Source organism: Oryzias latipes, chromosome 7 (genome assembly GCF_002234675.1).
Source record: "Oryzias latipes chromosome 7, ASM223467v1".
Lineage (NCBI taxonomy): Eukaryota > Metazoa > Chordata > Actinopteri > Beloniformes > Adrianichthyidae > Oryzias > Oryzias latipes.
Genome location: NC_019865.2, coordinates 17841913 through 17869841, shown reverse-complemented (window position 1 = coordinate 17869841; position 27929 = coordinate 17841913). Strand labels below are relative to the sequence as shown.

At 40.7% G+C, this 27929-nt stretch overlaps 1 protein-coding gene across 2 annotated transcripts; it reads right to left on the bottom strand.

Annotated features, from left to right (window-relative positions):
• Positions 1-116: 116 nt before the first annotated feature.
• LOC101173146 (bone morphogenetic protein 7) lies at positions 117-27929 on the bottom strand. Of its 2 annotated transcripts, XM_011477302.3 has the most exons (8): positions 27236-27929; positions 9491-9568; positions 9376-9397; positions 6961-7109; positions 4697-4900; positions 3354-3430; positions 1234-1344; positions 117-1083 (listed from the first exon to the last, which is right to left on the bottom strand). In XM_011477302.3, exons 1-8 carry the CDS (start codon positions 27633-27635, stop codon positions 934-936), a joined length of 1191 nt encoding a protein of 396 aa, XP_011475604.1. In that variant the 5' UTR covers positions 27636-27929; the 3' UTR covers positions 117-933. The 2 variants fall into 2 exon arrangements, with proteins under 2 accessions (XP_011475604.1, XP_004070841.1); XM_004070793.4 differs by having other exon boundaries at positions 9376-9568.

Sequence of the window (27929 nt, the reverse complement as noted above, 5' to 3'; positions counted from 1 at the left end):
ATCCCAGCAAATATTTATGTAACGAAATATAAGGGATTGTAAGAGTATTACATGTTGTCCTCCCACCATAATAACTCTGCTTTCCTTCAAATTACACAAAGAAATCTCAAACTGGGTTTGCTGTTTTTTGTTGTTTTGTTTTTTTCCCTCCCAAGTTTATTGCTTCATCAGTTCAGCAGTTAGAATAACCATTGGAGCCAACTATGGAACAATGCTGCTGGCTCCCAATAAATAAAACCCCTATTTTTTACTTTTAAATATGTCGGATTACATTACAGCAGAGAAAAACAAACCTGAAGATGCCGAGAATGAGCTCCTGCCAGCCTCTTTTCATTTGACTTCCATTGTTTGTGTCCAGTTAAGAAAGAAATCAAGCAGCATCATATATATCAGGGAAAAAAACACACATCCGGGTGACATACCAGGAAATAAATACACTTGCTTTGTTTAAAATAAAAATAAAAAAATATTTACACACTATCGTACACGAACTACAGAAACCTCCCCACCTTTCTGATTTTATACACATGACATACTAAAGTATAATTATAAAAATGATTGACTATACAGTACAGTCACTGCTGGAAATGCATACACAGTAGAAAGCACAAAGAATGTGTGTGTTGGGAGTGTTGGGAGTGTACACTTTAACACAAAAATGAATATATTTTTTGGTTTGAAGTTCTTGTTTTGTTTTTGTTTTTAATTAGGAAAAATATGAGAACTATAAAAGAAACTGCAGAGAAGAGAAATCCTTATTGTCTGATGTGGGTGTGAATGTCCTTTTGAAAGCCGGTTAAAGTCTGGACCCACAACGTCATTTCCACATAAATGTCTCTGTGATCTTTTTGCAGCATTTCAAATGACAGCAGCCTGGCTCCCTCTGTCACCGAGAGCAAACTGTCTGTGTCAGTGACAGAGATACTGGGAGGTTTAGTGGCAGCCGCATGCTTTGACCACCATGTTGCGGTATTTCTTGAGGATAACATTGGAGCTGTCGTCATAGTAGAGCACAGAGATGGCATGGAGCTGTGTGGGGGCGCAACAAGGCTTGGGCACCGTGTCTGGATGAATGAAATGAACCTGAGAAGAAGAAGAGTCGTGTAAAAACAACACTTTACACAATGGCTGGACACAGTGTTTTCAACAGTGGCTTCACTTTCCTGACATTTGATGAGATAATTAGTCTCCTAATGTGACAGCATTTTCGTCTCTGGTTTCATGGTTACTCACCAGGGTTTGCACAATGGCATGGTTTGTGGCGTTCATGTAGGAGTTCAATGGGAAGGCGCACTCTCCCTCACAGTAAAACGCTGCATATCCTTCAGGAGCAATGATCCAGTCCTGGCAGTAAAGCAGAGGTCAGTATTTTTTTGTTTTTTGTTTTTCCTGCAGAGTGAAGCAGTATCTTTCCTCACATATCATCCTATGTGACCAGAGAGGCCTTAAAACCTTTTCTAGCATGAAACTTTCAACAAAAGCTAAGTCAGAAGAATTGTATTTCCAGTTTATTTTGTGGAAAGCAAGAGTTGATTTTTTTTAAGCCAAGATGTGACATAGCTCCCTGAACCAAAGCTGTAGCAACACACAGTCTCAAGGGCAGTCTGGCTGATTTGGATCAATTGGATGGCGAATGCAAAAAACTGTAAACATATATTTGGTTAAGTTTACGTTCACACAAAGAGAGTGCCTTCATTTAAAAGGTCAGACATTTGTGAGGCTTTGTTAGGGGTTGCAATTGCTCAAAACAACCCCTAACCCCTCCATAAAAAACTAGATAGTCCTCTAAACTTTTTTTCTACTAATTAAACACCCTCACCTTCTGACCGCATCATTTTTAGGTAAATATCTTTTTTCTTTTTTATGGGTCTATTTGACATCATTTGCTTTATTTTTTTAATTTTTTTTTTATTATTGTTTCTACTCAGTTGTCAATTTGCATCCACACTGAACTGAATCTCACCAGAGTTCACTAGCAAGTGAACCAATACACCTTTTTTCATAAATTACCTAATTGGGTTGTGCAAGCCCATACAGCAGCGGTGTCTAATTCCAGGTGTCGAGGGCTGGTGTCCAACATGTTTTCCAACCACCCTGCCAATAAAGCTCCTTATTGGCCAAACACACCAGATTCAAGTAATCAGCAACAGATAAGGCAGGATTTCTGGAAAACCAGCAGGAGGCCGGCCCTGGAGGCCTGGATTAGGAGGGGGAGCGGCTGCATTTTAGGAGAGCAGGTGTATCTTGCAGTTCCCTTTAGGTTTGCACGACCTCCTCAAAGGACGTCATGAAAATGGAACGTACCATTGTTTACCAAGTATTTGAAAGAATATTGTAAGGTATGGGCACTTATGATGTATAGGTGATATTATTGTACGCACTCTCGTTAGCAAGGTAAGTGCGCTGCCTCCCTACTGATTGTGCGCCTACGCCACACATAAGTGCCAATAAACTGCACTCTGATTGACTTATTTCCTAATTTTTAAATGATTTTGACCCACATGTTTTGTGAGGAGCATGTGCTTTTCACTTGGACAGCACTAACAGGGCCCTTGTGCAGTGTGCAAGATATTGGGAGTTTTGAAAAAACAACAGAAAAATCTATTCCACATGCCTGCGTCTCATCTACCTCACCCTTATGTGTTATCTAAGTGTTTCATTATAACCTGTCGTCTGCAGGATGCCCGTAGAAGAAAATGTGCATGAACATTTAGGCTCTACGGGCTCACTGAGCAGTCTACGACTTTGATATTTCCTTTGGGCTACCTTCATGCCCCATACACGTATCCACCCATAATGGGCAGTTGTGACTATAAGCCCGCAGCTAAATATCTGAGTGAGGGAACTCAGGTGCAGACAAACGGGCCACTGTCAAACGCCCTTCACTGAGCCATAAGGTTAAAGTTTTTGGGCTGCAACAGACTTTCCTTGACAACAGCCAGCATAAAATGATGACTTTCTAATGTCTCAACAAACCAGAGTCTTCCATCACATCTTTGTTTGTCAACCCCAAATAACCACAAAGGAACAACATCTGTCGATTCTTGTCATACGAGGAGAATTTGATCCTTGTGGGGGGAGTGGTTCTCATTTGTGCACAACAACTCCGGCATTTCAACCAAAAAAAATTGAAACTTGGTTCTCACCAGGAATCAAATACTTAGGGTGGCACTTTATGGGTCATTTTCCTCTTCACTAAACAATAAAACCTACTTATGCAAAATTGCTGCTTTTCTCCTTTCTCTACATTCATGATATTCAACATAAATGTATAGGTGTTGGGAACAGCCTAAAACAATGTCTACAAGGGTGTATTTTTAGGATGAAAAACTATGGAGAGTATGTGTGTGTACCTGCCACCCCAGGTCGCGGAAACTGACGTAGAGCTCGTGCTTCTTACATGCCTGCTTCTGATCAGTGCTGCTGTTTTCTGGGGAACACACAGAAAAATGTATTATTTAACAGAACAAACTCTTTTACATTGTTTAACATACACAGTGTGGTAAAACGACATCTAGAAAATGGTTGGAAATCAGACCCAAACAGCAAATGAACAATAAAAGACTAAAATCATCTCCTTGTAAAAAAGTTAGACTTAAGCCTTTGCGTACAGTTGTTATAAATTTTACTCAAAACGATGTTATTTTCTTTCTCCCTTATGTGTGAAAAAAGAGCGGTCTGTTTTCTATCCAGTGGTTTCTCTGCTCCTCAGGCGAACACTGGGGCTCTGTGGTACATTAGCTCTTGAAAGCTGTTCACATTTAACATGATCAGGAACGACTGGTTCTCATCATCCAGTTAAAGAACACCGGTATTCAAATCTCCAAACAGGCCCATTTGGCCCATGAGTGGTGGCCCAAGTTGCCCCACATTGGTCTGCAGATGTGCTCTGCCATAAAAGCCTGTGCTGCCTTACCTCCATGCAGGGAACTTGGCCCCGGCTGCTCTGTGATGCTTGTGTAAATAAACAAAGACAGCAGAGGGGTATTTGAAGCTGGAGCACTCTAACATTTCACATAAACATAGCCCACTCACACCTCCAAAACAAAGATGTTCAATACGTTTTGCCGAGAAGGAGTAACGACCAACAATGCATTGTCACAGTATAAAGCTAAAGCAACGTTCACACCGCCCTCAGCAACCACTTCCAATGAAAAGTCTATGCAGACATGTGTTTTGGGCTACTGCATTCAAAACTCTAACATTCGCTACAAGAGTTTCTACAACAGTTTTCAGGGTTAGTAAAAAACGTGTGGCCACTTAACACTTGTTGAAAGATAAAAAAGGTTCAACTTTGACCAATAGTGGAAGATAAATTAATAATTGAAGTTTGCACCCAGCCAGAATTATGACACCAAGTCTTATATGTAAAGAAGTAGAGCTGTGAAAAAAGCTAGATTTGCACCACTGAGATATTTCTCAGTAAGCCTCTTCCAACTGTAGGTGGCGGACATGCTCTAGAAAATAGAAGAAAAGGAAAAAGAAGAAAAGCCTCTCCGCGCTCCAGTGTGAATACTGGACCGAAAGCATGGTCAAGAACCTGCGTTTAGCGCATTCTTGCCCGGTTTGAGCGTAGCTTCACTGTGTTTGTGTGCAGCCAAAACTGAGGCTTTTTCTTTCTCAATATGCATGAACATTTTCCTAATTACCAACAAATCCCAACGGAGCGGAGCAGAGTGAGCCTCCTTCTGTTTACCTGCAATATTGGCCATTCTGAGTGCCTCTTGGCTCTTTGGGTTTTTGGATCGGTTGTTGTTGCGTTGTCTGGTCCCTCCAGAAGCTGAGCGGATGCTTCGCAGGTGCACCTCAGTGGCTTTGAAGAAGGCCACCATGAAGGGCTGTTTATTCTGAGGTCCATTACGGCCAATCAGCCCCGCCAAAGGAGGATTGATGCTCTCTGCTGTAAGGGGGTTGAGGGGGAGCAGAGAAGAAGGTAAGCTAATGTCAGCAAACCAGAAAAAACTTCTTTCCTATAAGGTAAAAAAATGCACAGAGCTTATGCATCAACTAAACACAGAGCTGCTTTACATTTATTTGTGCTGAAACATACATTTTTTACTGTACTTTCCCTTTTTTCTCTCTCATCCCTTCTCAAAAATGCCAAGAACAAAGCAGCAACATCAAAGCCTTTTGACTTTGTGTGTTTGTGAGTGAACACGTGCATATTTCTTTCCTCTTCTGCGAAACAGTACGTGTCTGATCATCCTTCCGTGGTTTATCAAAGCTTCAGCTCGTTGCTGGCGACAGGATGTCCCGTGTTCTTGTCTGCACATGCTCCCCCATAAAGCTTCATAGCAGATCCAACATGCAATCACACAGCTATGAATCTATCCTCTGCAGCAGCTGAAAGGACCACAGTGTCTCTCTTCCTCACCTAGCGTGTAACATCCTGCCATCAGGAGAATGATATTATTCTGAGCGAACTCCTTTGCTGCCTGCTATTTGAGATAAGGTTTTTCAGTGACAAACATTTGGAACCTGATGATGACACGGGATAACAGTGTATTTTCCCACATGCCTGCAAGTGATGCTGAGGGCATGAGGGTCCGGGATGGTGATGAATGAAGAGGAGGTGTTTTCTGCAGAGACTCTGGGAACAATCAGCTGATTTTGACCCTCATGTTTGGTAGACTGATGGACTCTGATAGATGCTAACTGCAAAGGCTGAATGAGTCTTTACAATATTTCATCTAAGTACATGCCATGATGTATTTAGTAATAAGTCATCTGATACATGGTTTAGTCTATAATCATTTTAAAAAACATCTTGTTTAGTCAAAAAATGACATAAACATCTTTTATACCATGGTCCCGGTGAATACTCGATTGTGATTGGCTGCTGGGTGTGGAATAAAAAGTGATAATCCACAATGATAATGCACACCTAAAAAAAGGTTCAGGTCATATAGTTTAAATGTCACTGTGCTGGCTTTTTTAAAACAAAAATCATCATCTGGACAAAAACAAGCGGTAAGTGGTGAAGTTTCTCTCTGAACTGATGCTATATTTAACCCATAGTGATGATCAGCATATGTATCGCTGCAGTCGAGGTCTATGCTGATGCTGGCACGTAAGAAATAGTCCGGTGTTTGTGAAAAGCAGAAAAATAAACAGAAAAATAAAGTACTAAAAACTGGTTGAATATTTATTTATTTTGTAAGTGACCATGGTATAAGCGGGTATTGGCCTTCGAAGTGTGCATTATCAGAAATAAACATATTTTGGAGAAGCAACCAGGCTTCCACAGTGTGCGTTAATTCCTGATGATGCACGCTTCCGTTGCGTTTTTGTTTTTGTTTGGGTTTTTGTTTGTCACCTACGATTGTTCTATTTCAATCATAAAGAGAGTAAGGTACAACATTTACTTTTGCTACTTTGGTACGGCAGAGACATGCCGCTGTTTATGACATATAGATTAACTGGAAAATAGTGTGAGAAGCAATATGTATCACGTTAAATGTTGCTTTAATGAGCTCACATTCATTCAACCACGTTTCAGTAAGTTGCTATGTCTCATCATTGCTCCACGTTTGTCCGCTGCTCTCTGTTTAACGGCTCTGGTGGCCGTTTTGGTCCAGATGTTCTGCTCCAAGCATAGAGTCTGTTCAGACTGATGAATCTCTGAGCCAACCGGAGCGAAACAAACTGAAACCACCTCGAAAGATGGGTCAGAGAGCGGTACCTGGTCCTGGACCAGGGTCCACTTGGCTGTTTTCAGACTAAAAATATGCTCCATCGGGGGACACAAACTGTTCAGTTTAAGTGAACAAAATGTGTCCAGTCTGAATACACCCTAAAATGAACATCAGATAAGAAAACAATAACAGTTTTTTGTGGTAGAGTTGTTCTTTTTTGCCCCCTTTTCCTCGAATCGAACTACCTGTTTATGGAAAGATCCTGCCCCACCCATATTACACACATCTATGTCTTATGGGTTACACCTCCATGATGGTGTCTCACCGTTTGTGCTCTCCAGGACCAGCTGTAGACCCAGGTTTCTGCCAGGGTTCAAGACCCAGTGGTTGCTGGTGGCCGTTACGTCAAACACCAACCAGCCCTCCTCTGCTGCCCAAATCACTCTAGAGTCCAGCAGAAAAAGGTCTGACTCTCTGGAAAGGACAAAAAGCACAGTCACAGTTGATACAGCTGTAAAATAAATACAAAAAGACAACTAAGATCAAAAACTTAAAAATAATGAAGCAAAAATGGAAGTAGTGAGGACTGATGGAGTTGAAGCAGTTTTACAGAGAATTGACAAGGGAGATGGAGGAAGACAGGGAGTAAAGGAGGAAGGTTAGGAGGTCTCCAGATGGTGAGGCCCTGGGGAGCACTTCATTTTCCTAATTGAAGATAATGGCTTTATAAATGAGAACTTCTTTGGTACGCAGCTCACAGTCTGTCACTACATGGAATCCTGTGGGCGAGCCAGAAAGCCAATAAGTGAGAGGGGTAGAGAGAAAAATAAAACACAGCTGTGAAACAGAAAAAAAAAATCTGTGTGAAAAGCAGTGAGAGAAATAGTGCGTGACGAAGTCAGAGCTATTGTCTGACAGTGAACTCTACATCTCTGCTCTGTCGCCACTGAGGAGTAAAATCCTGTGTTCTTTATGTGGCCGTTTGTGCATCCTGACCCATTTTCTGACTGAACAGATAATGTGTCACAGAGCTCTGCTTCATTCATGTACCCAGGCCTCTCCCTGGCAAAAGAATAAATGACTGTGTTGTTCCCTCCAAACAACAGAAACCTTCAGGAGGGGCTGAGGAGGGCAGCACATGGGCTCCAATGGCCCAGATTAACCTCACTGACAAAATGAAGGCATATTCTCTGCTTAATAAAATACTATTCTTGTTTCACTTTTTTAAAATCTAAATATTAATTAATTAGTTTCATAACTTTAATTGATTGGCCCGAATTGTTTTTTGTGTAATGTCACACAGTTTTTTGGAAGAAAAAAAATTGGTCTTTTAAGAAAAAATGTTTTTTTTTTTTTTTTACTGTGACACACATGGTAAGAAATTCACATGAAAAGGCAAACTATAAATGAAGTTTACTACATATAAAGAATTTAATTTAAAAGTTTCCAGCAAAACAATTAATAAACTGTTAACAAAGTCAATTAATACATTTGTAAAGCTTATAAGCAGTTAAGAAAGATGGATTTTGAAGACAATGGTCTGACTTTAGATGTTAATGAATCTTATTAACACTTTCAGGTATTTAAAAGACATCTGTAATGCTAATAAATATCTTACTAGCTTCTTACACATGAATAAAGCCTATTCATTTGTTAAGTTAGTTAATAAAACATATTAAGCTTATTAAGATTTAGGCTTGTGTGAGACGTCTATAATGCTGAATGTCTTACTAGAACCCCAAACAATAATAATACTTCTTGATTTATTAACTAAGATTGATAATAAATCTTATTATGCTCATTAACACTGACAAATTTTTTAGGCATCTATAATGCCAATAAATGTATCATTAGCATCTTAAAAACATCCTAACAATAATGCTTGCAAATGTGTTAACTAAGTAATTTTTCCTATCTTATTCGACTTATTATACTAATAAATGTCTTACTAACACCCTTTAAATTCTATTATAATGCTTGTTAATGTGTTGACAAAGCTTATTAAGGAATCTTAATATAAAGTGTTACCATTTCAAAGTAACTTCATGCCACATAATCTATATGCACCTAACATCAGTTTAAATGAAAAGAAATTGGTCATATATCAGAATAAACTTTGAAGAAAAGTGTTGATGAAGAAAGTTGTGCTTTTGATGTTTTTATTATTTTCTTGTGGTATTTTTCTCATAATGAGGGACTCATAAAGAAAATTAAAATTAGAACTCCATTTGTGTATTTCTTTATTGAAATTGGTTTATTGAAAATGGTATTGAAACAATACCATTTGAAAAAGCTTGTAATCTTATTCAGGTTGCACTTCACTGACTTTTATGGCTCACAGGAGCAGCAGCAAATTTGTCGGTAAATTCAAATGCTGTTGGTCTTACTTACTCATAGTGCTAAATTGTAATTTAATTACATCAAGGTCATTCCTAGTTAGCCCTCTCAGATCAGATGATCTAGAGCTCTTGATTTGACAATTATAAACAAAATAAACAGCTGGAAACTAGTCAAAAAGGATCAGAGTTCACTCTCAGGGTAGCTTCTTTTCATGCCATAATTTAGTCAGCTATCATTGGGAATTTTGACTGGAAATCTAATTTGTTAAACTCCCCAAAAAATGGAAAACTAGAAAGCCGTCAAGCTGTGTAGTTTTTACTCTAGTGTTAAACTGGCCAAATGACAGCTGCTGCTGGCACAACTTGAACCAACAAGGTTCCGACACTCCAGCTAAGCTTACCTGTCTGAGTGCTCCTCCAGCACTTGGTAGACGGTGACACGGAAGGTTTCGTTATCAAAACGTTCATGGATGAAGTCTTTATATATGCGAAACTCAGCAGCAGTGACTGCCTCACCCTCTGGGATACGTGACAGATCAAATCTGAATTCTCGACGATGCCTCCGAACTGGAAGGAACTCCTTATCGTATTCCACTGAAGACAAAGAAGCACAAAAAGATTCCCCTTAAAATGACTGAAGTTTATACAAAACATAAAAGCTTCTCTTTAGTGGCTATTGAGCCGCAAGCTCAACAGAAAAGCCAAAAAAATGTGTTTGCAACAACGCAGAAAGTAAGTAAGTGGTCAGAGATTCTGTGTTCTCTACCCCCCCCCCCCTCCCCCCATATCCCATCAGTCATCAGTTGTTAGCAATAAACTGACATATTGTAGCTTGTCAATCTGTGGAGCAATTCCAGATTAGACACATCTACAGACATGCAATTCAAATGCTGATTTATGATTGAAGGAACATTTATGTGAACTAGCACAAGCAGCTATGCATCTGGCACACACACACAGGATAGAGAGATGTAGGCAGACTCTTGACATTTTTATGTGTCTGTTTCTTTCCTCGCTTTTCCTTTCATTGCTCCAGAGAGTCATCCAGAATGCCCTTCATCTGTTTCTTATGAGCTTGGGCAGTATTTTGTTTTGTGTACCCCATGCACTTCTCTTTTTTGCTTTTGTCACATTCTGGTTTTCCAGTCCTTTCAGTACCTCCAAAACCCCTTTTCCAAGAACAGAGACTCTTAGCCTCATGGTCATGGGATCAAAAGCCATCAAACCTACAACTCCAGCTTTTATCCATTGATCCAAATCCTACTGGGGATTTCGAAAATATATTTTGAGAGAGCATTTGTTGTCAAGGTTGTAGATCTTTAAACAAACATAATTAAAGATGGTCAAGGTTTCTTAGACAGGTCGTATGCTCCAAAACTAATTTAAAAAGGATGGGGCCCTAATTTTCAATTTGCTTAGAACAACAGTTGTTTTATCAAAAGTATAAGGCTAGTTTCTCTAGGATAGGACAGATTGGAAAGAAAAAGGCCTCACAACAGGCTCAGGAACGTGCCCTCAAGCGACCACTTTCAATCAAAAGTCTAAAGACACGTAATGTTTCCGGCTTCCACGTTTAATACTCGAGTAGTCACATGGGCACTACGTAAAACATGTGTCCATTCAATGAGCAGTGAACATGAATTTTGACCTGGTTTGAAGCCATTATTTGATCCCCTCCAGCCTTTGCCCTGCATGGTCAACTGATTGACCTGAAAATGTGCATTGCTATTTTGTGTGGTTTGTCAACTAAATTTGAGGTGTTGCACTATTGCAATGTAGATAAGAGATGACCTTTGCTCACTTTAAAAAGGCGTTACAGAAAAAAAAAATGTTTAGACTGGAATTTTTGGGTTAGTATCCCTTCAGCAACCTGAGTATTTTTATTGGTACGCTGAAAAATGAACATTACTTGTGGCATTCTGACCCACTACACTTGAACTTCTGCCATTGCAGGTGCACTCCTTTGGGAAGAAAGTGAGACTTGTTCTCAAGCCTCAGGAGCGGTGGCCTGCCCCTTTACAGTAAAAGCCTTTTTATCTGTTCCACAGAGAACAGCTGGATACTGCTATTAAGCCACACAGTAACTGTTTGCCTCATTTCTACCCTTTAATGTAAAAATTTTGTTTTTTACAATACGAGAACAAAAGGATGGCCCATGGCGTAGCTCAAGCTGCAGTCATTTTGCCTTTGTCCTTTAGCTTTGCTGTCATACAGACTATTACGGCAGTATGGCAGTCATTAGATGAGTGAGAGGCATGGTTAAAGGCGAGTGGGTTGCATTTATGATTTCCTGCAAGAGGAAGTGAGTATCCCCCCCCCACCTGTGTCACACACACCACAAGAATGGCAAACACGCCCTGTGATGTCGTCTGATCCGTCACTCTGAGGAGTCAGCATTCAAATGACTTGCAGCTCTTCAGAATGATGCACGCATCCTAACACAGTCCACAGCATACACAGCTATTAAAGCATGGACTGTTGAGTTACCTGTCTGGTGAGTCACAGTGCAGTAACACAATTATTATGCGTGCTGTAGTCCATAATTACAGGTGCGGCATGCAAAGATAAAAACGCACTCTACCAGGGTAAGCTGTGATTAACATTTATTAACGTCTGATTTACGTCTTTTAAAAAAGCTGCTGACGGACCACAGCATCTGCATAGACTGGGAGGACATCAGAGATGGTCGAATGAAAGTGTTTCCATCCTCTAGGTCTAAATACAGCACTAACTACTATTTCATATTCTGTGTATCTCGTTTTTTACAGCTATTTGTGGGTGAACTTAAACACATTTTAGGGGTTAGTCACATGCACGCGTACGTGGGGTTGACCTGTAAGCGTGCTATGAATTTTTGGGTTGTCTGGGTCCGTGGAGGGTCGTAGACAGAAGCAGCTGCATCTTAAAAGGAGCGCAGGTCGTGCAGTCACCTAAAGGGACTTCGTGAAAATGGAACATATGATTGTTCTGGGTGTGGTGTGTCATGAAGTATTTGTAAGGATAATTAAAGTTTCACACACTTCGTCCAGATGTGCTGTTGTACGCTGTCCTTACACCGTACTCTAGTTATTAGCTAGGTGTGCGTGGGTTGTGCAGGTGATGTGTAAATGCCCATAAGATGCCAGTAGGATGCCCAAACCAACTACACTCTGTCTATTTTGCTCCTTTCTACCAGTGAATCTACAAGCAATGAGTGCGCACTTATCACTTGAACAGCACTAACAGGCCTCTTGTGCAGGGTTTGGGAGGGGTTGAATAAATGGAAAATTAATACGACATGCCTGCGTCTCACCTTCACTCTAAGTTACCCTTACTTGTTGTTTAAGTGTTCGCCACAGCCTGTCGCCTGCAGCATGCCCATAGAAAAAATGTGCATGTTAGTTAGTGGGGCCTGCTTCATGGAAAAAACAGAAAAAAGATTAACCATTCAGAAGATTTTCCTTCAACACATTTAACCTCAAGCTACAACTAGTTCAAGTTCTGTTCACCTTCGTAAGCCCCTACTGTTCAGATGAGGTACTGTGTCTGTGTCGCATAGAGCCAAACTGAAGGAAACAAAACAGCGTCTCTGTTTTGTCTAAAAATTCCCCAACCAAGGTTGGAAGAACCAGACTATGCATTCAAGAGAATGCTTGCGTGTTTAAAAAATGGCCTTGGGGGGAAAAAAAAGGACCTTCCATGCTCCAACACCAGAAAAATGCCCTCTTCATGCCCCGATCACTCTTTCTGATGAAAATAATTGTTGTCAAATTGTGACCTTGGGTTTAAATCCACTCCTCCCCTATCACAAGTCATGGGGGGGGGGGGGGGGACTGTCAGTCAATTCATCTCTTGGTAACGTTTTTTCATTTGTGGTGCTGGTGAATGTAAACAGATTTTGAAGAATGATTGCATATTAACAAAATAAGTTTCTATGAAAAGTTTATCAGAGAAAATCCTCAACTCTGCAGTTGCATATGAATAAAATTCAATAAATGGAAACCATAAAAACATGCTTTGATTATTTTTTGGAACAGCTACTAAAAAACACTTGCTGTGATTTCTCCCTCGTTCTGCCTCTTCTTGTAATGGTGATGAGGAACCACATTTAAGCTCACGGAGAATAGTGGAAGGACATTTATAACATTTAATAAACGCACTGGAACACCACAAAAAGAAACTGCAAACAAAACCTGAACCTGACTAAATCAAAAATGTCAGGGAACAGATGGCTGACAAAAAAGGATAACTAACATGGAGAAACTAAAACCATGAGCTTAAATATACATCAAACAGAAACAGCTTAGGCGATTAGAGAGGGTAGTGCTGAGATTTTATCACAAGAAAAAGGCTACAGAAAAAAAAACTAAGTGTGAACACTAAATCTAACCAATGTGACTAAAAAGCACACCTCATGCACAAAACAAAAGCAGCCCCCACAACCTTCACTGAGGTAAAATTGGTTCTCCTCTGCTCTAGTGTTTAGTGTTCTGACTTTGTGATATAATTGATTTTAGTTCTGTAAAAACTTTGTTGTATTTACCCTGTTATTGTTTTTAGGTGATGTTTCTCAAACCTGGTCCTCAAGTACCCATATTTCTGTCTAACACACCTATCACCTGGTTCAGGCAGGGATACCAGAAAAACAGAGTCATGGAATGGATACCAAAGGCATTGGTCATTCATACCACCATACACTTTTTAGGCACCATTCTGCTCATTGGGGTTCAAACGCTGGTGAGTTAAAGAACCCACTCCAATGAAAACCATGTTTTTGTTGTTTTCAACATGTAGCATTTTTCTCATGATGGAGGACATATATTAAGAAGATTAAAATCACATTTCTGAGTATCTCTTTATTAAAATTATTTTGAATCAGAAGCAGATGATAAAATGCCATTTAAAAAAGACTGTTTTAGCAATGTAGAAAATATGCAGTGCAGGCCACAAGCTCCTTCACCGAGGTATCAGGGAGAGGTGGGATAGCTAAATGTCAACAGTCCCACCCACGACTCATAGATGAGTCTCTAATAAACCCTTGTCGCTCTGCAGAAACTATGTCCAAGAAAACAACACAGGCGGATTTAGCCTAAAAGCTGCATAATAATAATTAAAAGACCACTTGAGAACGCTTTTACAATAAATCAAAAGATGATCTGACTTTAAGCTTGATGAGTTAATGAAAAGATTGCTAGTTCATGCAACTTTAGAGGAAAAAAACAGTCAATATCAAGAAATCTAATTGAATGTCAGCTAAGTGTATAAGGTATATGTTAAGGTAAGTGTTCCTAAATGAACTGTAAAGCTTTTTCCTAGGCTCGGCCTAATATGTGAATTATGCTTACACCAATTAGCCCAGCATGAGATGCAGATAAACGAAGATCAATGTGTGCACAGGCCAGTGGGGGTTCGGGAGAGACGGAAAAATGTGTTTTAAGGACGGTTCAACAGATCAGGGCAACCATGTGAGTACTTCCTAAAACGTTTTTAAAAGCCTGACCCTTACTCTTTCAGCTTGACTGTTCTCTTTTTTCCCCTCCTCTTCTGCCCCCCTCTCCTTTTATCCTGCTAGCCTGTGGACCTAAGACACTTCTTCGACACCTCAGGCTTAAGCGAAGCAGCGGACAGATCTTTCAGCTCACATTAGCCAAAGTGTCTGTTCTGCACCCTCACACCCCTCAGTTCTGCCTCGCACGCTTCCGCTACTCAGTATGGGGAGATCTCACCTCTCGCACCGCTGTCACTTCTCCCCGCTGATGGCGAGGGGCTTTGCCCCCTCTTATCCCTTGAGTTAACCACTGCTCTCCACACCCCCCTCTCTATCCCCTTTAGACCTTATTAACTTCCACAGCACACCTGGTACCCACAACCAGAAATTAGTGGTCAGTCAGAAATGAACATTTTCCTCTTGTTTAAGAAAACCCATAAAGAACAGCTTAGCCCTAATGTACTTGGACACAAATATCAGTAGTTTACCTTTCTTTTTAAAATTATTTTTGTTTCAAACTCCATTCCTGAAAGACATCATAGTTTCCAAATACTAAATAGAGACCAGTAAAAAAAAAATACAGCACGGGGAAGGGGTGGACTGTTCAAGATGTTTATCCTATAAAGAGTAAAGACAGTTTGACCTCTTGGGGAACAGTGGCTTTCCACATTACGGCGATTATCACGTTAGGAAACATCCTGGCTGCTAGAAAGCACACATGACATCATTCCTGTGGGACGTATTTCTACTGCAGGTTCTGACAGAAGTGGTTCCCAAGGAAAAGGTCAGCGGGGTTTCATGCTGTAACTTATTCAAACATAACGGCCATTAGCTTTCCGCACAGTGCGTGCACATGTGAGCATGTGTGTCTTGGCCTATTCACCTCAAAGCCTGCGCTCAAGTAAATAAAACAACCACAGGATGAAGATCTTTACATTAAGGAGTTGTGGTCAGACCAAACATTTTCAACCTTTCAAGCTTAAAGAACATTGGCTAGAATTCACTCACCGCAACTTCACTAAGCTTTTTTTTCTCTCTTAATTCAACCACGCAAAACCCTTCTTCCTCACATATACACTGTTGTTTAAGGTTTTATCTTCACAAGGCACCATAAACCTAATGCTACATTCACACCAGGCATGTGACTACGTTCAAGAATGGGCTAAACGCAGGTTCCTGAACGCTTCTTTAGCCCATGGTGTTTATATTTGGCTGTCACTACCTGATACCAGCACATGTCCACCACCTACAGTGGGAAAAGGCTTAGTGGGAAATGCCAAAACGGCACAAATCTCACGAATCTTGCTCCAGGCCTCTTTTTTTTCCACAGCTCTATTCCAATATCAGACTTGGTTTCATAATTCCTTCCGGGGACAAAACACAATAATTAATTCTTCACCACGATCAATTTTCAAACAGTTGGCACTTATGTGACTGAGAGCGGACGCCATCCATATGTCTTAATGTTCCAAATCCGAGTCCATGATTGGTCAATGTTTGCCCTGGTTTAACTTTCAATGGGCTTTCAGATGCTGTGCATTTGTGCAGAGAGTCCAAAACTAGTCTGAAAATCTTGCATAGCTACGTGCGATCGCGAGTTTTCAACACAGAAGCCCAAAACGTGCATTTACTCGCGTTTACTTAGACTTAATTGGAAGTGGTCTCTTAAACGTTGCTGAGGGCGGTGTAAACATGGCTAAAGAGTGCTACTGTATACACCAACGTCCTTTGTCTGAAACCAATTGAATCTCGCTTCATGGCTTTTCACTTTAACCAAAATACAGTCACACTAAATGTTAGGTTTTACGCATAAATGTGAACGTTTGCACTTTCAAAGTCAACAGACTGATAGCTGAGCTTTCCAAGCAATTACAGAGCAATTATTAAAGTACATACATGTAGATTTTATTGATATATTTCTTATTCAAAAGCTCTTAAAGTGTCAAACTACAAGCTAAGCTCTGTTTTGAGTAAACTGATGGATGTGAATTGGCATTTTGTCCTGGGTCTCTGAGTGTAATAATAAACTGGTGTGTGCATTAAGATCAGGACATCAAAACTATAAAGATGTTCCTCCACTTAAAATGTTAAAAAAAATTATAAAGTTTGAAAAATATATATATGATTGCAAAGTTCTTTTTCATCATGACTATGATTTGAGATTAGACATTAAAAATTCTGCTGACTCATTAAGGGAGCAACAGTGCTGCCAGAGTAACAATAATGTCAACCTTAATCAGTCATTGTTCTGATGCAAAGTTCTGTGCAACAGGAGTCAAGGAGTGAAGAGCGAACTGTGCCAAGTAGTAAGGAGTTGCTATGCGCTAATGTCACTCTGACCATCTGCATTTCCTCTTAAGTGCAGGACGGAACAAGTCGCAGACATGAAACCGCAGCCATTCAGTTTTACCCCACTCATCCACTCTTGCCCTCATCCCCTTGTTTTTGTGTTCTTTAATTTAGAGGCCACATGGGGCCACACCCTGTTCATCGAGCCAAACCACCTCTTATTATAGACCTCAAGAAAATGTCACATGCTACACTCTCATTGGCACAAACTATTTCAGGTTTTCCGCTGCATCCCAGTGTGTGGCACCTTGTGCACAAATGATGGGCGCTTTGGCACCTTCATTTTAACAACATGTTGTTCATTTATTTTTTGTTTAATAGCAGCCTATTCATTTTATAATGACAAAGCTGTGTGTGTGTGTGGGGGGGGGGGGGATTCAGTCCAAACCAACAGCAGAAACCTACCACAGTTTGTTCAGTCTTTCATCACTTATCATAATGTAAGTTGTGCACAGACATTGCTGCATTTTTACAAGGTTTGATTTGAAGCTTAAAGCCTGGTGAGGAATGTGGTCAGAGTTACGGGCTTCCGCTAACACAATCTTCCGCTTGGCAAGTGAACACACATGACACAGTGCAGCTGGTGGCTGGGTTGGTTAGGTGGCTTTAAAATAGTGTTTTATGATGCACAAGCACATGCAGAACTGCTGTGACACAAAGCTTCAACATAGAGAAGACAGAAACGAGACAGAATTGCACTGCTTTAATGAAATCCATGTTTCTTTTTTTCTTTTGCCGCCTTTTTTTTTTCCTCTCTGCCCTGTCAGTGCCCCAATACCAAAGGGAAAAAAGTACTGTATTTGTTTTCACAGCGGCGGAGCTATTGGTCCCAGGATCTCCGGCTGTGCTCCGGCCCACATCTGCCCTCTCAGCTTCGCCGCTTGGTACCTGTCGTCATAGCAGAGCAAGGGAGGCTCAGATGCAGCTGGCCGCTGATAAGGTCCAAACATTAAAAGCAGTAAACGGATGGTTGACTGCAATAACCATTCCGTTACCCCCTTTTGACATTGAGAGTTACTGGTTCACCTTTTGAATCAGCTTCTGCAGTTTTTGCATCTGCAACATGAAAGGCTAACTATGTTGGCTCGCTCTGAGGACGAATCCAAGCTCAAACTTATCAGGGGAAAGAAAAAAAAGAGACGACGAGTCTTACATTCTTGGCAGTGAAGGAGGTCAGTCCATCAATGAAGCTGAGCTGCAACACCTGCTGTTTTGTACATCTGGGCTTTTTGACCATCGGCCATATTGTCAAGTATTACCCGCTGTGTTTTTTCATTATCTCTCCCAGCGAGTGTCTCAGCCTGGCCAAATGCTCTCAGCCTCTACTGTGAACATCCAGATGTCATTCTGGATTCCTTGGTTCAGCAGGTGAATTACAAATGGACGAAGGGGGGGAAAAAAAGCATAATTTTCCTGGATCTCTCCTGCTGTGTACTTTGAAAATAAAGCAAAAAAGAAAGTTCCTTCTGTTTTTCCTTTTTTTTTTTTTTTGTTGGCTTTTCTGGTATTTATTTGCACAGCAGCCCGTCCGTGTAATACACCACATTGTCAAGTGCATTATGAAAAGTTACCTGATGGGGAGGTTGAGCTCTCTGTACCAACTGTTACATTCCTATGATTCTGCTCACTCCCCATCCAGCAGAAAGCAATAAAACATGCCCCCCAATAACACTAATTACCTCCAGAGACATTCCCTTTGGCTAAAATAGGAGTGTTCATCTCTAACCTTCTAAGTAAGCATGTACTTACACGTGTTTTCAGGGCACAAGAAGTATACACAGAATCGGTTTTCAGAAAGCAGGAAGAAAGGCACACAAAACCATGTCAAGGACAGGCTGCATGCACAAGAAAAAAAACAACCAACAACACATACTTTTCATTGCCTGACTATTTTTTTTTTGACTGTCCTTGTATGAGAAAACCTGCTTAAACATAGTTAGACTCACACAGAAGTGTTTAAAACAGTGGTAAATGACGGACTGATTTACCGCTGTGCAAAACATTTTAACTCAACGAGTGCCTGTGTGTGGATGTATGAGAAAAGGGAATGAAAAAACAAGCAAAAGAACTTGAGAAAGTGTTGAAATGTTTTATGTCTGGGAGCGCAGGAGGGTTACACCTCTGGGGAGGTGAAGGCCTGAGCAGGAGGTCGGAGACAAAACACCTCCCAACCCTGCTGGGACCATATGATGACAGAGTAATTAAAACTAGCAGGCTGGTGCAGATAATCAATATGCTGCTGGAGGAGGAGGGCCGGCAGGAAAGTTCTGCATTAGATGATCCAATGTTCGGAATGGGTTAGAGAAGGTTGGATTCTGAGAAGATAATGTTTCTCTGCACAGCTGCTTTGGCCTGCATACAGAGGGAAACATCTGTATTAACCTCAGCACCACAAGCACCCTACTGTGGAAAGGAATGCAAGCAGCAATGAAAGGAAGGGTGGGGAGAGAATGAACATGAGAGACAAGTATGATTTTAAAAAATAACACACCGGAACATCTTACCGGAGAAGACACGAGACTGAGAGCTGTGAAAGTAGAGCTTTGTGCCGTCGTGAGAAAGCAAGAGTTTGTGACACAATTCTGTTTGAAAGCCAAGGCCTCTAATGTATCCAAACTAATTTGCCAGTTTGGCGTTTTTTCCGCTCGCTGTCCTCTGTAATCTTCTTATTACGCCGTACAACAAAGTGGAAAGAGTGCGTTCCAGCTCCTATAGAAGCCCATGAATGCTAGAGGGCCAGGGGGCGTCCGGTTAGGTCATCAGCCTGACACAGATGAAAATGACATGTTTGGTGCCACATCCATGCGCTAATTCTAACTACTTTCATTCCGGTCTGAGATCACTAGGTCATGTGCCCAAACCTGACGTGACAACACTCTAGAACAGTTTTAAGATCTCAACTTTGAATTGTCTAAAACTACAGCAGAAATGACAGGAGGAAAATGAAGAATCTTTGATTGTTTACTGCTTTGAAGTGAGTAGATGTATGCCATCTGGGCCTGATAAACAGCAGCACAACACTCAACTGTTAAATGTTCCCTGGAAGCACATGTTTTCCAGTGGCTCGGCATTTATTTACTTAAATGTTTTCTTTATTGCATTACCAGCTCTGTGAGACCAGCCTCATGCTATGTACACACCGCACTCGGTAACGCACATTCAAGCGAGCGCTTCCAATGAAAAGTCTATGTTAACACACATTTCGGGCTTCTTGTGTTCAAGTGTAGCTATGCAAATTTTAAGGATCGTTTTTGGGTTCTCAAACATGAGAACGAGCATTGCCAGCTAAATCAGGTTGACCAATCACAGACTCAGTTTCGGTAATGAACAAACTCAGAGCACGGCTGGCTCATCTGGTTAACCCGGACACGGCAACGAGCCTGACGACGTCTGTGTTTGTTTTTCAAATAAAGATAAACCCAGGTCACTCTCCTGACATGATGGTTATCCATATCCACCATTGCAAGGATGCTAGCAATGAACCAAACCGTTTCCGTTTTGTGCCCTGTTTGCAAGATTTTGTACCATTTCGTAACGAAGCCTCTTACAACTCATTATTGATATGAGCAATTCAGTTTCACAGAGTGATCAAAGGTTGGGTCATCCTGTCTCATTTGTCCCTAGAAATAATAATATAAATATTTTTTTAATTATATTTTTTATTATAAAATAAAAATGTGTCTTTGTTACTTACATTAGTGCAGCCTAGGCTAATCTGTCTACTCATTTGTAATTGTATAAGCATCCAGCACATAGACAGCCATGATCGCTTCCTGGTTTTGTCACCAGGTTGGGTAGGGAAGGACACAGACATATTAAAAAGTCCAGTTCAGACTGTAACCATGCTTGACAAATGTGACAGGCAGAAAGCAGCGCATGATAAATAAGACAAAACAACTCATGTGTAATACCTCCAAAATGCTGCAATGACAAGGGAAATCTGGGGGAGAATAATCTTACTCTAGGATGCAAGAAAATGTGTTAGTGGAATCAGTTTTTAGATTTATTTTACAAATTAGTGAGCAGAAAATTTGTTTCATTGGAGGAAAGGTGAAAGTGAAACTGCACTAGATGGAAGCAAAGCACACTTTCTGGAAAAGGTAACAATGGTTTTCTATTCGAGGAACTATTTCCAAATGACGCCTGACCACACTAAAGGAAGTCTAGCCGCAAAATAAAGCATCTCTGAATATTGATGGAGTCTTTAGTTCCACAATGCACACAAATTACGATAGTGTTTCTTTTTCCAAATCTGGAAATGGAATGCAATTTAATTTCATTTTGAGGTCTATCTTTTCTATAGAAAATGAATTTAGGATGATTCGATACCACAACAGCCTGGCATATAAAATCCACTCTCTATTCTATGGACTGCAATAGGACAAACTATCTGATGAGACGACAGATAAAACATTGTCCAACCTTTTTTTATCCACTTATATTCATATCAGAGCTTTTTGGGGTTTTCTTCCACTCAAATATTCACCATTTAGTTCACTTGTTTTAATTTTCATCTACTTTTTTCCATCCTGGTAAAATGCATTTGCTTTCAAACTCTCTCAAAACCACACCAGCAAACCAAGACCCAAGTAGCTCAGGGTTTTATGATTTGGCCTGTGCCAGAGGTTAGCTGAACTCTAGTACATGCCCAACAAAAGCATCCAAAGAGCCTAACCATAGTCAGTACCAAAAAGCCAAGTGTAAAAGCATCCTCTGCTACAGCTCAGTCTGTTTTCTAGCTCACCCTGCACCGCTTGCTGCTGATTAACTAACTCGGGTGAATGACTGACTGCCACAGATCCGGTGATGCGCAGGAAGGATAAGAGTCAGGATAGTGGCTCCTGACGAATGAGGTTGGCCATAGCTGCTCTACATCATTGTAATAATATTTTAAAAAAAAACATATGATCCAAGTCTCACCCTTATCTCAGATCAATGATGGGATAAAAAGCTTATCATTGTAACTCCACTGATCTGGAGTCAATCTCTTTCTTCAGCTCTGAAACCTAAATGCCTGCGTTGCACGAGAACAGGGAAAACAAGGTTGGTGTGGCTAACTCATCTTTTGATAACATCTTAAAGTAAAAGATTTGGTTCCCAGTCTCCTTTATACACACATGCACACAAATACACAAGCACAGGTGATAATATTGCATACTGCTGCTTTAAGTCATTCAGGACTCAAACTGCACACAATCCAAAACACAGATGTTTCCTTTTACATTTTAGAATGAACTTTATTAATATCACCTGACTGGTTGGCTGAGGATGACAGTAACGTATTGCAGTTTAATACAAACTTTACTGCGCAGGCAATAATAGTGGCAACATGGCAACCTGCAATTGATTTGAGAGAAAATGCTTAAACTGACCGTGGCTGGTGGTAACCACTGCCAGAGACTACAATAAACATTCATTAAGAACAGACTGAAGGTGTTAGGTTGGCTGGCCATTCTCAGGATTGGGTGTTGTATTAGGTTGCTGGCATATTATCATGACATTTGGAACGCATGCCCAGTGCTTGCAGTGACTTGGGCTGCATGCACTAGGGTGCATTTTAAGTGTGTGTTGTAAGCCATTTACACAGCTGGGCCTTTAAAACTGATGTCACTCACAGAGAGGATGTCCTTGGCCTGGGGTCTGTCCCAAAAAACTGCACCCTCCCAGTTGGTCTCAGATTCAGAGGACAGTCAGCAAGGAAAAGAATATTGAAAAGTTTCACTCCGATCATCTTTTGATCTATTTTAGAGCATCCCCAGTTGTCTTTTAACTATGATTATGCCGTTTTTAGTCTAAATAAAAAAAACGGTGTCTTTTTCTAAGACATAGTCACTGCAGAGCTGCAGGAATTCATTAGAAATTCGCCACTTAGTTGTAGGCAGGACTATTAGTGCACAGCAACCCCCCCCCCCTTTTGTTGAGAACTTTGTGTTTACGCACTTTCCCGCTAACTTACAGCCCCTCACAAGCCCACAAGACAGTGCAACAAAGATGGGGAGCAATTTTGGAGCTTTCCAGCTGTCCAGTTTTGAGCCAGATGCCACCTCAGATGTGGAAAATAAAGACGTTTGATCTAGTTGTTTATTTTTGGATGTATCAGAATTGAGCACAGCAGAGAGCATGTGGTTCACAAAGCACATTTTCTATGTCATCAAATCAAATCTCCTCAGAAATGCTATTTTGAGCTTACGTTTCTTTATATTTGTCCTCCATCATTGAAAAAGGGCCACCAGAACATGTTAAAAACACCAAAAACACAATTTTCATCTCAGTGGGTCCTCAACCTAGCATTAAAAGTGAAGAGTTTAGTGATTGGCAAATAATTTATAAATGTTTCTTGACAATAAATCCTAAACTGTTGATTAATATGTTTATTTATCTTTCAAAGTTTGCCACACTTATATGGGAAATGCATTTTTAGTGTGACCAGCAGAACTGAGTGTTTGTGGGTGGACATGTAAAATTGTTCAAGTTTTCTCTTCCAGTGTTATTCTGCTTATATTTCTGTTGTGACTGACTGTTGTTTGAACCTTTGGTACCATCAGGTGCTCCACTGTCAGTAAATTTCTGTAACAAGACTTTGAGTTTCAACTCATGTCTGTTTCTTCTCCTCTTCAGCCCTTTGGTGTCTTCTACAAATTTACAGTTAGGAATTAAATGATCTCATGTCTTTAAGCTCAGACAATCTTCCAAAAAAAAACTGCACCCAGTAAATCTCTGCTCTTGGTGGCTTGCATCAGACCTGCTATGACTGCCTTTTGACATCACCCCTATTTAGTGTCGGCAACACGTGGCCAGGAACTGGAACTTTTGCCGGATGGTAATCCTCCCTCACGGAAAAAATGAGGCATGTCTTCATTGAAGGTAATCTCAATGCGCAGAAATATAGAGATTAGATTTGACAACCAGAGACGATCTTATATCCCCACAGCTTGGGCCCGATCTCTAAAACTCCACTACAGAGCAGGTTTATCAGAGACTATACCTCCTAAAAATGGGAGTGGAGAGGATGTCATGGCCTGCCACCCTTCCTGACCTTAAATCCATTAAACACTTGTGGAATCAACGTAAGTGGGCCATTCATGCCAGAGTGACGGACACAATCACTTTAATCCTGCAATCTGCTAAACACCAAACAAAGGAAGAATAAGTTGTTTGGGATTTCCAGAGTAGGTTTGGAACATTTCTCATGGGAGAAACAAACATATCCAGCTCTGCTGCTCATCCCACAGATGCATGTTTCCTACAAATGTGGCACTATTGTAACCCTTGTGCTGTCTTAGATGACCTCACCCTTACATTGACGTGTTCTCCCGACCATGACAAAGGTGGATGAAGGTGGAAAGATTTCATGTAATCCATGGACACCAGTGAAGATCACAAATCATTGAAGAAAAAAGGTTCAGCGCACTGTCTAGTGGGTCTAGATGACCCAACTCCCAACGTTAAAGTGCCTAGGATAGCACAAGGGTTAAAGACCCACTTCAATGAAAATCGTGTTTTTGACATGTTCTTGTGGCGATTTTATCATGATGGAGGAATTATATATAAGATAAGAATCGGAAAATTTCATTTCTAAGTGTTTTGTTTTTAAAGTTGCTGTGAATCAGGAGCAGACAAAAAAATGCCACTGGAAAAAATCTGGTGTGACGTAGAAGCTAATTTGGCAAGCCATAAGTTCCCTGCTCTGCTCCCTTCTAATGCATCCGCTTTAATTTTTGTCGCACCGTTGAGCAGGGGTTGTGAGGGGCTGTTAGCTAGCAGAAGAGAGTGGATAATTGGAAGGGGGCGGGCCAACTCTCCGCCAACAGTACCGCCCACAGCTCAGAGACAAATTTCTGATGAACTGCTGCTCTAAAACTATGTCCTACAAAATGAATCAGATTTTTTATTTTTATTTTTTTGGCTAAAAAAGGGCATAAACATAATTAAAAGACAACTGGGAGCGCTTTTACAATAGATCAATAGATGATCAGAGTGGGACTTTAAAGACAAAGTAACAAGTTTTCCAACATGAGTTACGGTATGTATTATTTCAACAAAAAACCTTACACATATTTTTAGTTCTTGTGCGATGTGTATTTTACCTTATTTGGGGACCCTGAAAATGTAAAGCAGGCCTGTCTCAAAGAGAGAAAGAGGGTACAATGTTTTGCTACTTGTGGATTTGTAATTATGGAGACAAGGAGACTCCTGAAGGCCAGCTTTTAAAAAGAAAAAAACATCTTGTGTTTTTTTTTCTCCCAGATATCCCAAATAAGACAGAAAGCTCCACAGAAAGCACATGTGGAAAGTGATACCCATCTCTGTCTTCTCTGTGTCGCTCTCTACCTCTCACGTGAAAGATCCTGAAACTGCGTACTGCTGTTTTGAATCAAGCCGCTTTGACAAATATTTGATGGTATCACATGAGACTCAGGAACTAACCCAACAATGAAGCCTGCTGACATTTTTAACACGTGGCAGGAAGGAGCAACAAATGCCCACTTTGTGTCCAAATATGTGACATTTATGTGAATGCTGAACGTGAACCTGCGGAGAAGGCCGAGTAATTTCATTAACAGCGTGACATGAAGACAGGAGAAACTTCCTGAAAGCTTTGTAGAACACCAAATGTTCTCCAGATGTAACCAGCTCAGGGCCCTATAAGACTAACCATATCTATTGTCACTCAGAAGAACCCCTCAACTCCATCAGAGGGAGTGCAGCCTTGGGCTTTAACTTTGTGAGTTTCTGTGGTTGAATCCCTCCGTATTGTAGCCTGTTGAAAATAGTCACAATGCAGCAGCTCCCACAGTAATTACCCAGTGCAGAAGAGAAGCCAGTGTCACCTCCCTCTTTTTTGCCAAGAGACTCCAATGATCCTTAAAGGATTTGAGTACCAACCTCCTAACTCCACATAGAAATTCTTTTTCAAACACCCACTCCAATGAAAATTGTATTTTAACATCTTCTTGTAGCCTTTTTTTCTTATGATGGAAGACAAATATAGAGAAAATTAAGCTTTAAAATTGTGTTTCTCAATAGATCAAATATATATATATGTATGTATATCAAAAAAGTTCTTCTTGGAAAAGACTTTAGCTGACATAAGCTCCCCGCTCCGCTCCATTCTGATGCCTCCACTTGTAGATGACTAGATCCATGTTAGTCTTTTTTTCTGTTTAAAGCTGGCATCTGGCTTTAAAAGTCTACGTCTGGATAGTTACGATACTGCCACCATTTTTGCTGCAACAGTAAAAGGATGATGGGAAATAAATGCAGGTTTACACCGCGCCAACAATCTTGCTCACAACTTAGAGGCAAATTTCTAATAAAGCCCTGCCGCTTTGTAGAAACAATGTCCTAGAAAATGACTGTTTTTTATTTTATTTTAGCTAAAAACAGCACTATTACAATCAAAAGACCTAAGAACACTTTTACAATAGATTAAAAGATGATCAGAGTTGGACTTTAAAAAACAAAAAAAATTGGATCATAAAAGTGTAATTTGATTTGTCCACTACACAAATTCAAATGGTTGTTTTGTTTGTCAAATCAATATGTTGCATCTGCTCATCTGAAAAGAAAATTTAACTAATGCTGCATATATTATGAGTTGAGAACACTTAAGTATGGCAGCACATTGATCCATCTGACTGTCTCCTAATGTGACTCTCTGTCTTCACAACCTGCTCAGTTCAGTCAGATTGATTACACTTTAAAATCAAGCAGAGCTGAAAAGCAACAATGGTGTATCCAACAACAAAAAAAGTGTATTTCTCTGGAAGAATCCCACTGTTTCTGAGCTCAAATTATTATTGAGCAGCATTATTCCGTGGTCTGTTTGCCTATGGGGGTTTCTCTAGATTAGAATAAAGGGAGGATCCAGTGCACTTTGAACCCTCTCATGCTGTTGACTTACTCATTCTTTAGATAACACATGAGTGATGTATTAGCTGCTCCTCAGTCCTTCATCTGCAGCAAGAGCACCTGAACATTATTTAGGCTGCACAGCTGTTTAACAAAGGGCTTTTTGGAATGTGACACTCCTGGTATTAGCTGGGTAACTGCACCCACTTGCATGTCAACACAGTTATTGTGCTCATGAATGGGCGCAGGTGAAGAAGCAAAAAATGAGAAAAAAAGATCATGTATGTATTCTTTTTACTTTATGTGTGTACTCTTAAGCAGTTTCATTACAGTAATCATGCAGATACCTCTGACGCATAGTACAGAAAAAAATAGCTGCAATTTCTCAAAGGACAGAGTGAAAGAAAAATAACTTCCCTCTCAAATTGGATCAATTTATTTTATGGTTCACAAAGATTAAGCATTATTCATTTATGTAGTTGAGGTAAATAATACATTAGTACACAATGAGTTGTTTTAACTGTTATTTAATAGGCTTATTTTCTTAAATGTTGCTCTAAAAGGGTTTATCCCATTGGTCAAAGGGCTCTTACCTAAATTCACGAAGCTCATGACCATGTCTGCGTCGTTCAAGAAGTTGTTGTCCTGCAGGCTGGCTAAAGGAGGGCCCTGGGTGGTAAAGAAGGGCCTATAAGGATAGGAATATCTGTCTTCGTCTCCGCCCGTGGACATGGCATTATACAAGTCCAGCATGAACATCGGGGCAGCGTTGTGCTTTCCGTGGATGTTGGGTCGCGGCCGGTGCGGCAACCCAAGGATGGACAGGATCTCCCGCTGCATCTCCCGGCGCTCTTGGCTCTTCAGCCGGCGGTGGATGAAGCTGGAGTGAAACTCATTGTCAAGCGTAAAGTTTGTAAAAACTGTGTCTGCAAGGACGCAAAAGGTCCAAACTAAAAGCAGAGCCGGCGCGCGTCTATCCAGACCCGGTGCCATTGTGCGTCCGTGCGTAATTGCGCCCAGATCTATCCACCGACACTCTCAAATCTAACTTGAAGCAAAAGCCTGTCAGTACTGTTTCAGAATCCGAAACCCTTCATGTTGAGGGAGGTACGTCCAATTGACACATCCGCCCACCGAAAGAGCGTTCTTATTCAATGCGTGATTATAATGGGGGACGGTCGCGTGGACTTAAGTCCTCATACGAAACCAGCGGTCATCAAAAGCCACCATCTGTGCTGCAGCCTGCAACTGCAGAGACGAGGCTGAGAGCACACGCGTTTGACTGGG

Coding starts and splice junctions, on each gene's coding strand:
- LOC101173146 (XM_004070793.4), bottom strand. CDS start 27,635: ATGGCACCGGGTCTGGATAGACGCGCGCCGGCTCTGCTTTTAGTTTGG. Junction 9,569..27,235: donor CATGAGCTTCGTGAATTTAG/GTAAGAGCCCTT, acceptor CTTTGTCTTCAG/TGGAATACGATAAGGAGTTC. Junction 4,901..6,960: donor GGTCCTGGAGAGCACAAACG/GTGAGACACCAT, acceptor ACCCCCTTACAG/CAGAGAGCATCAATCCTCCT.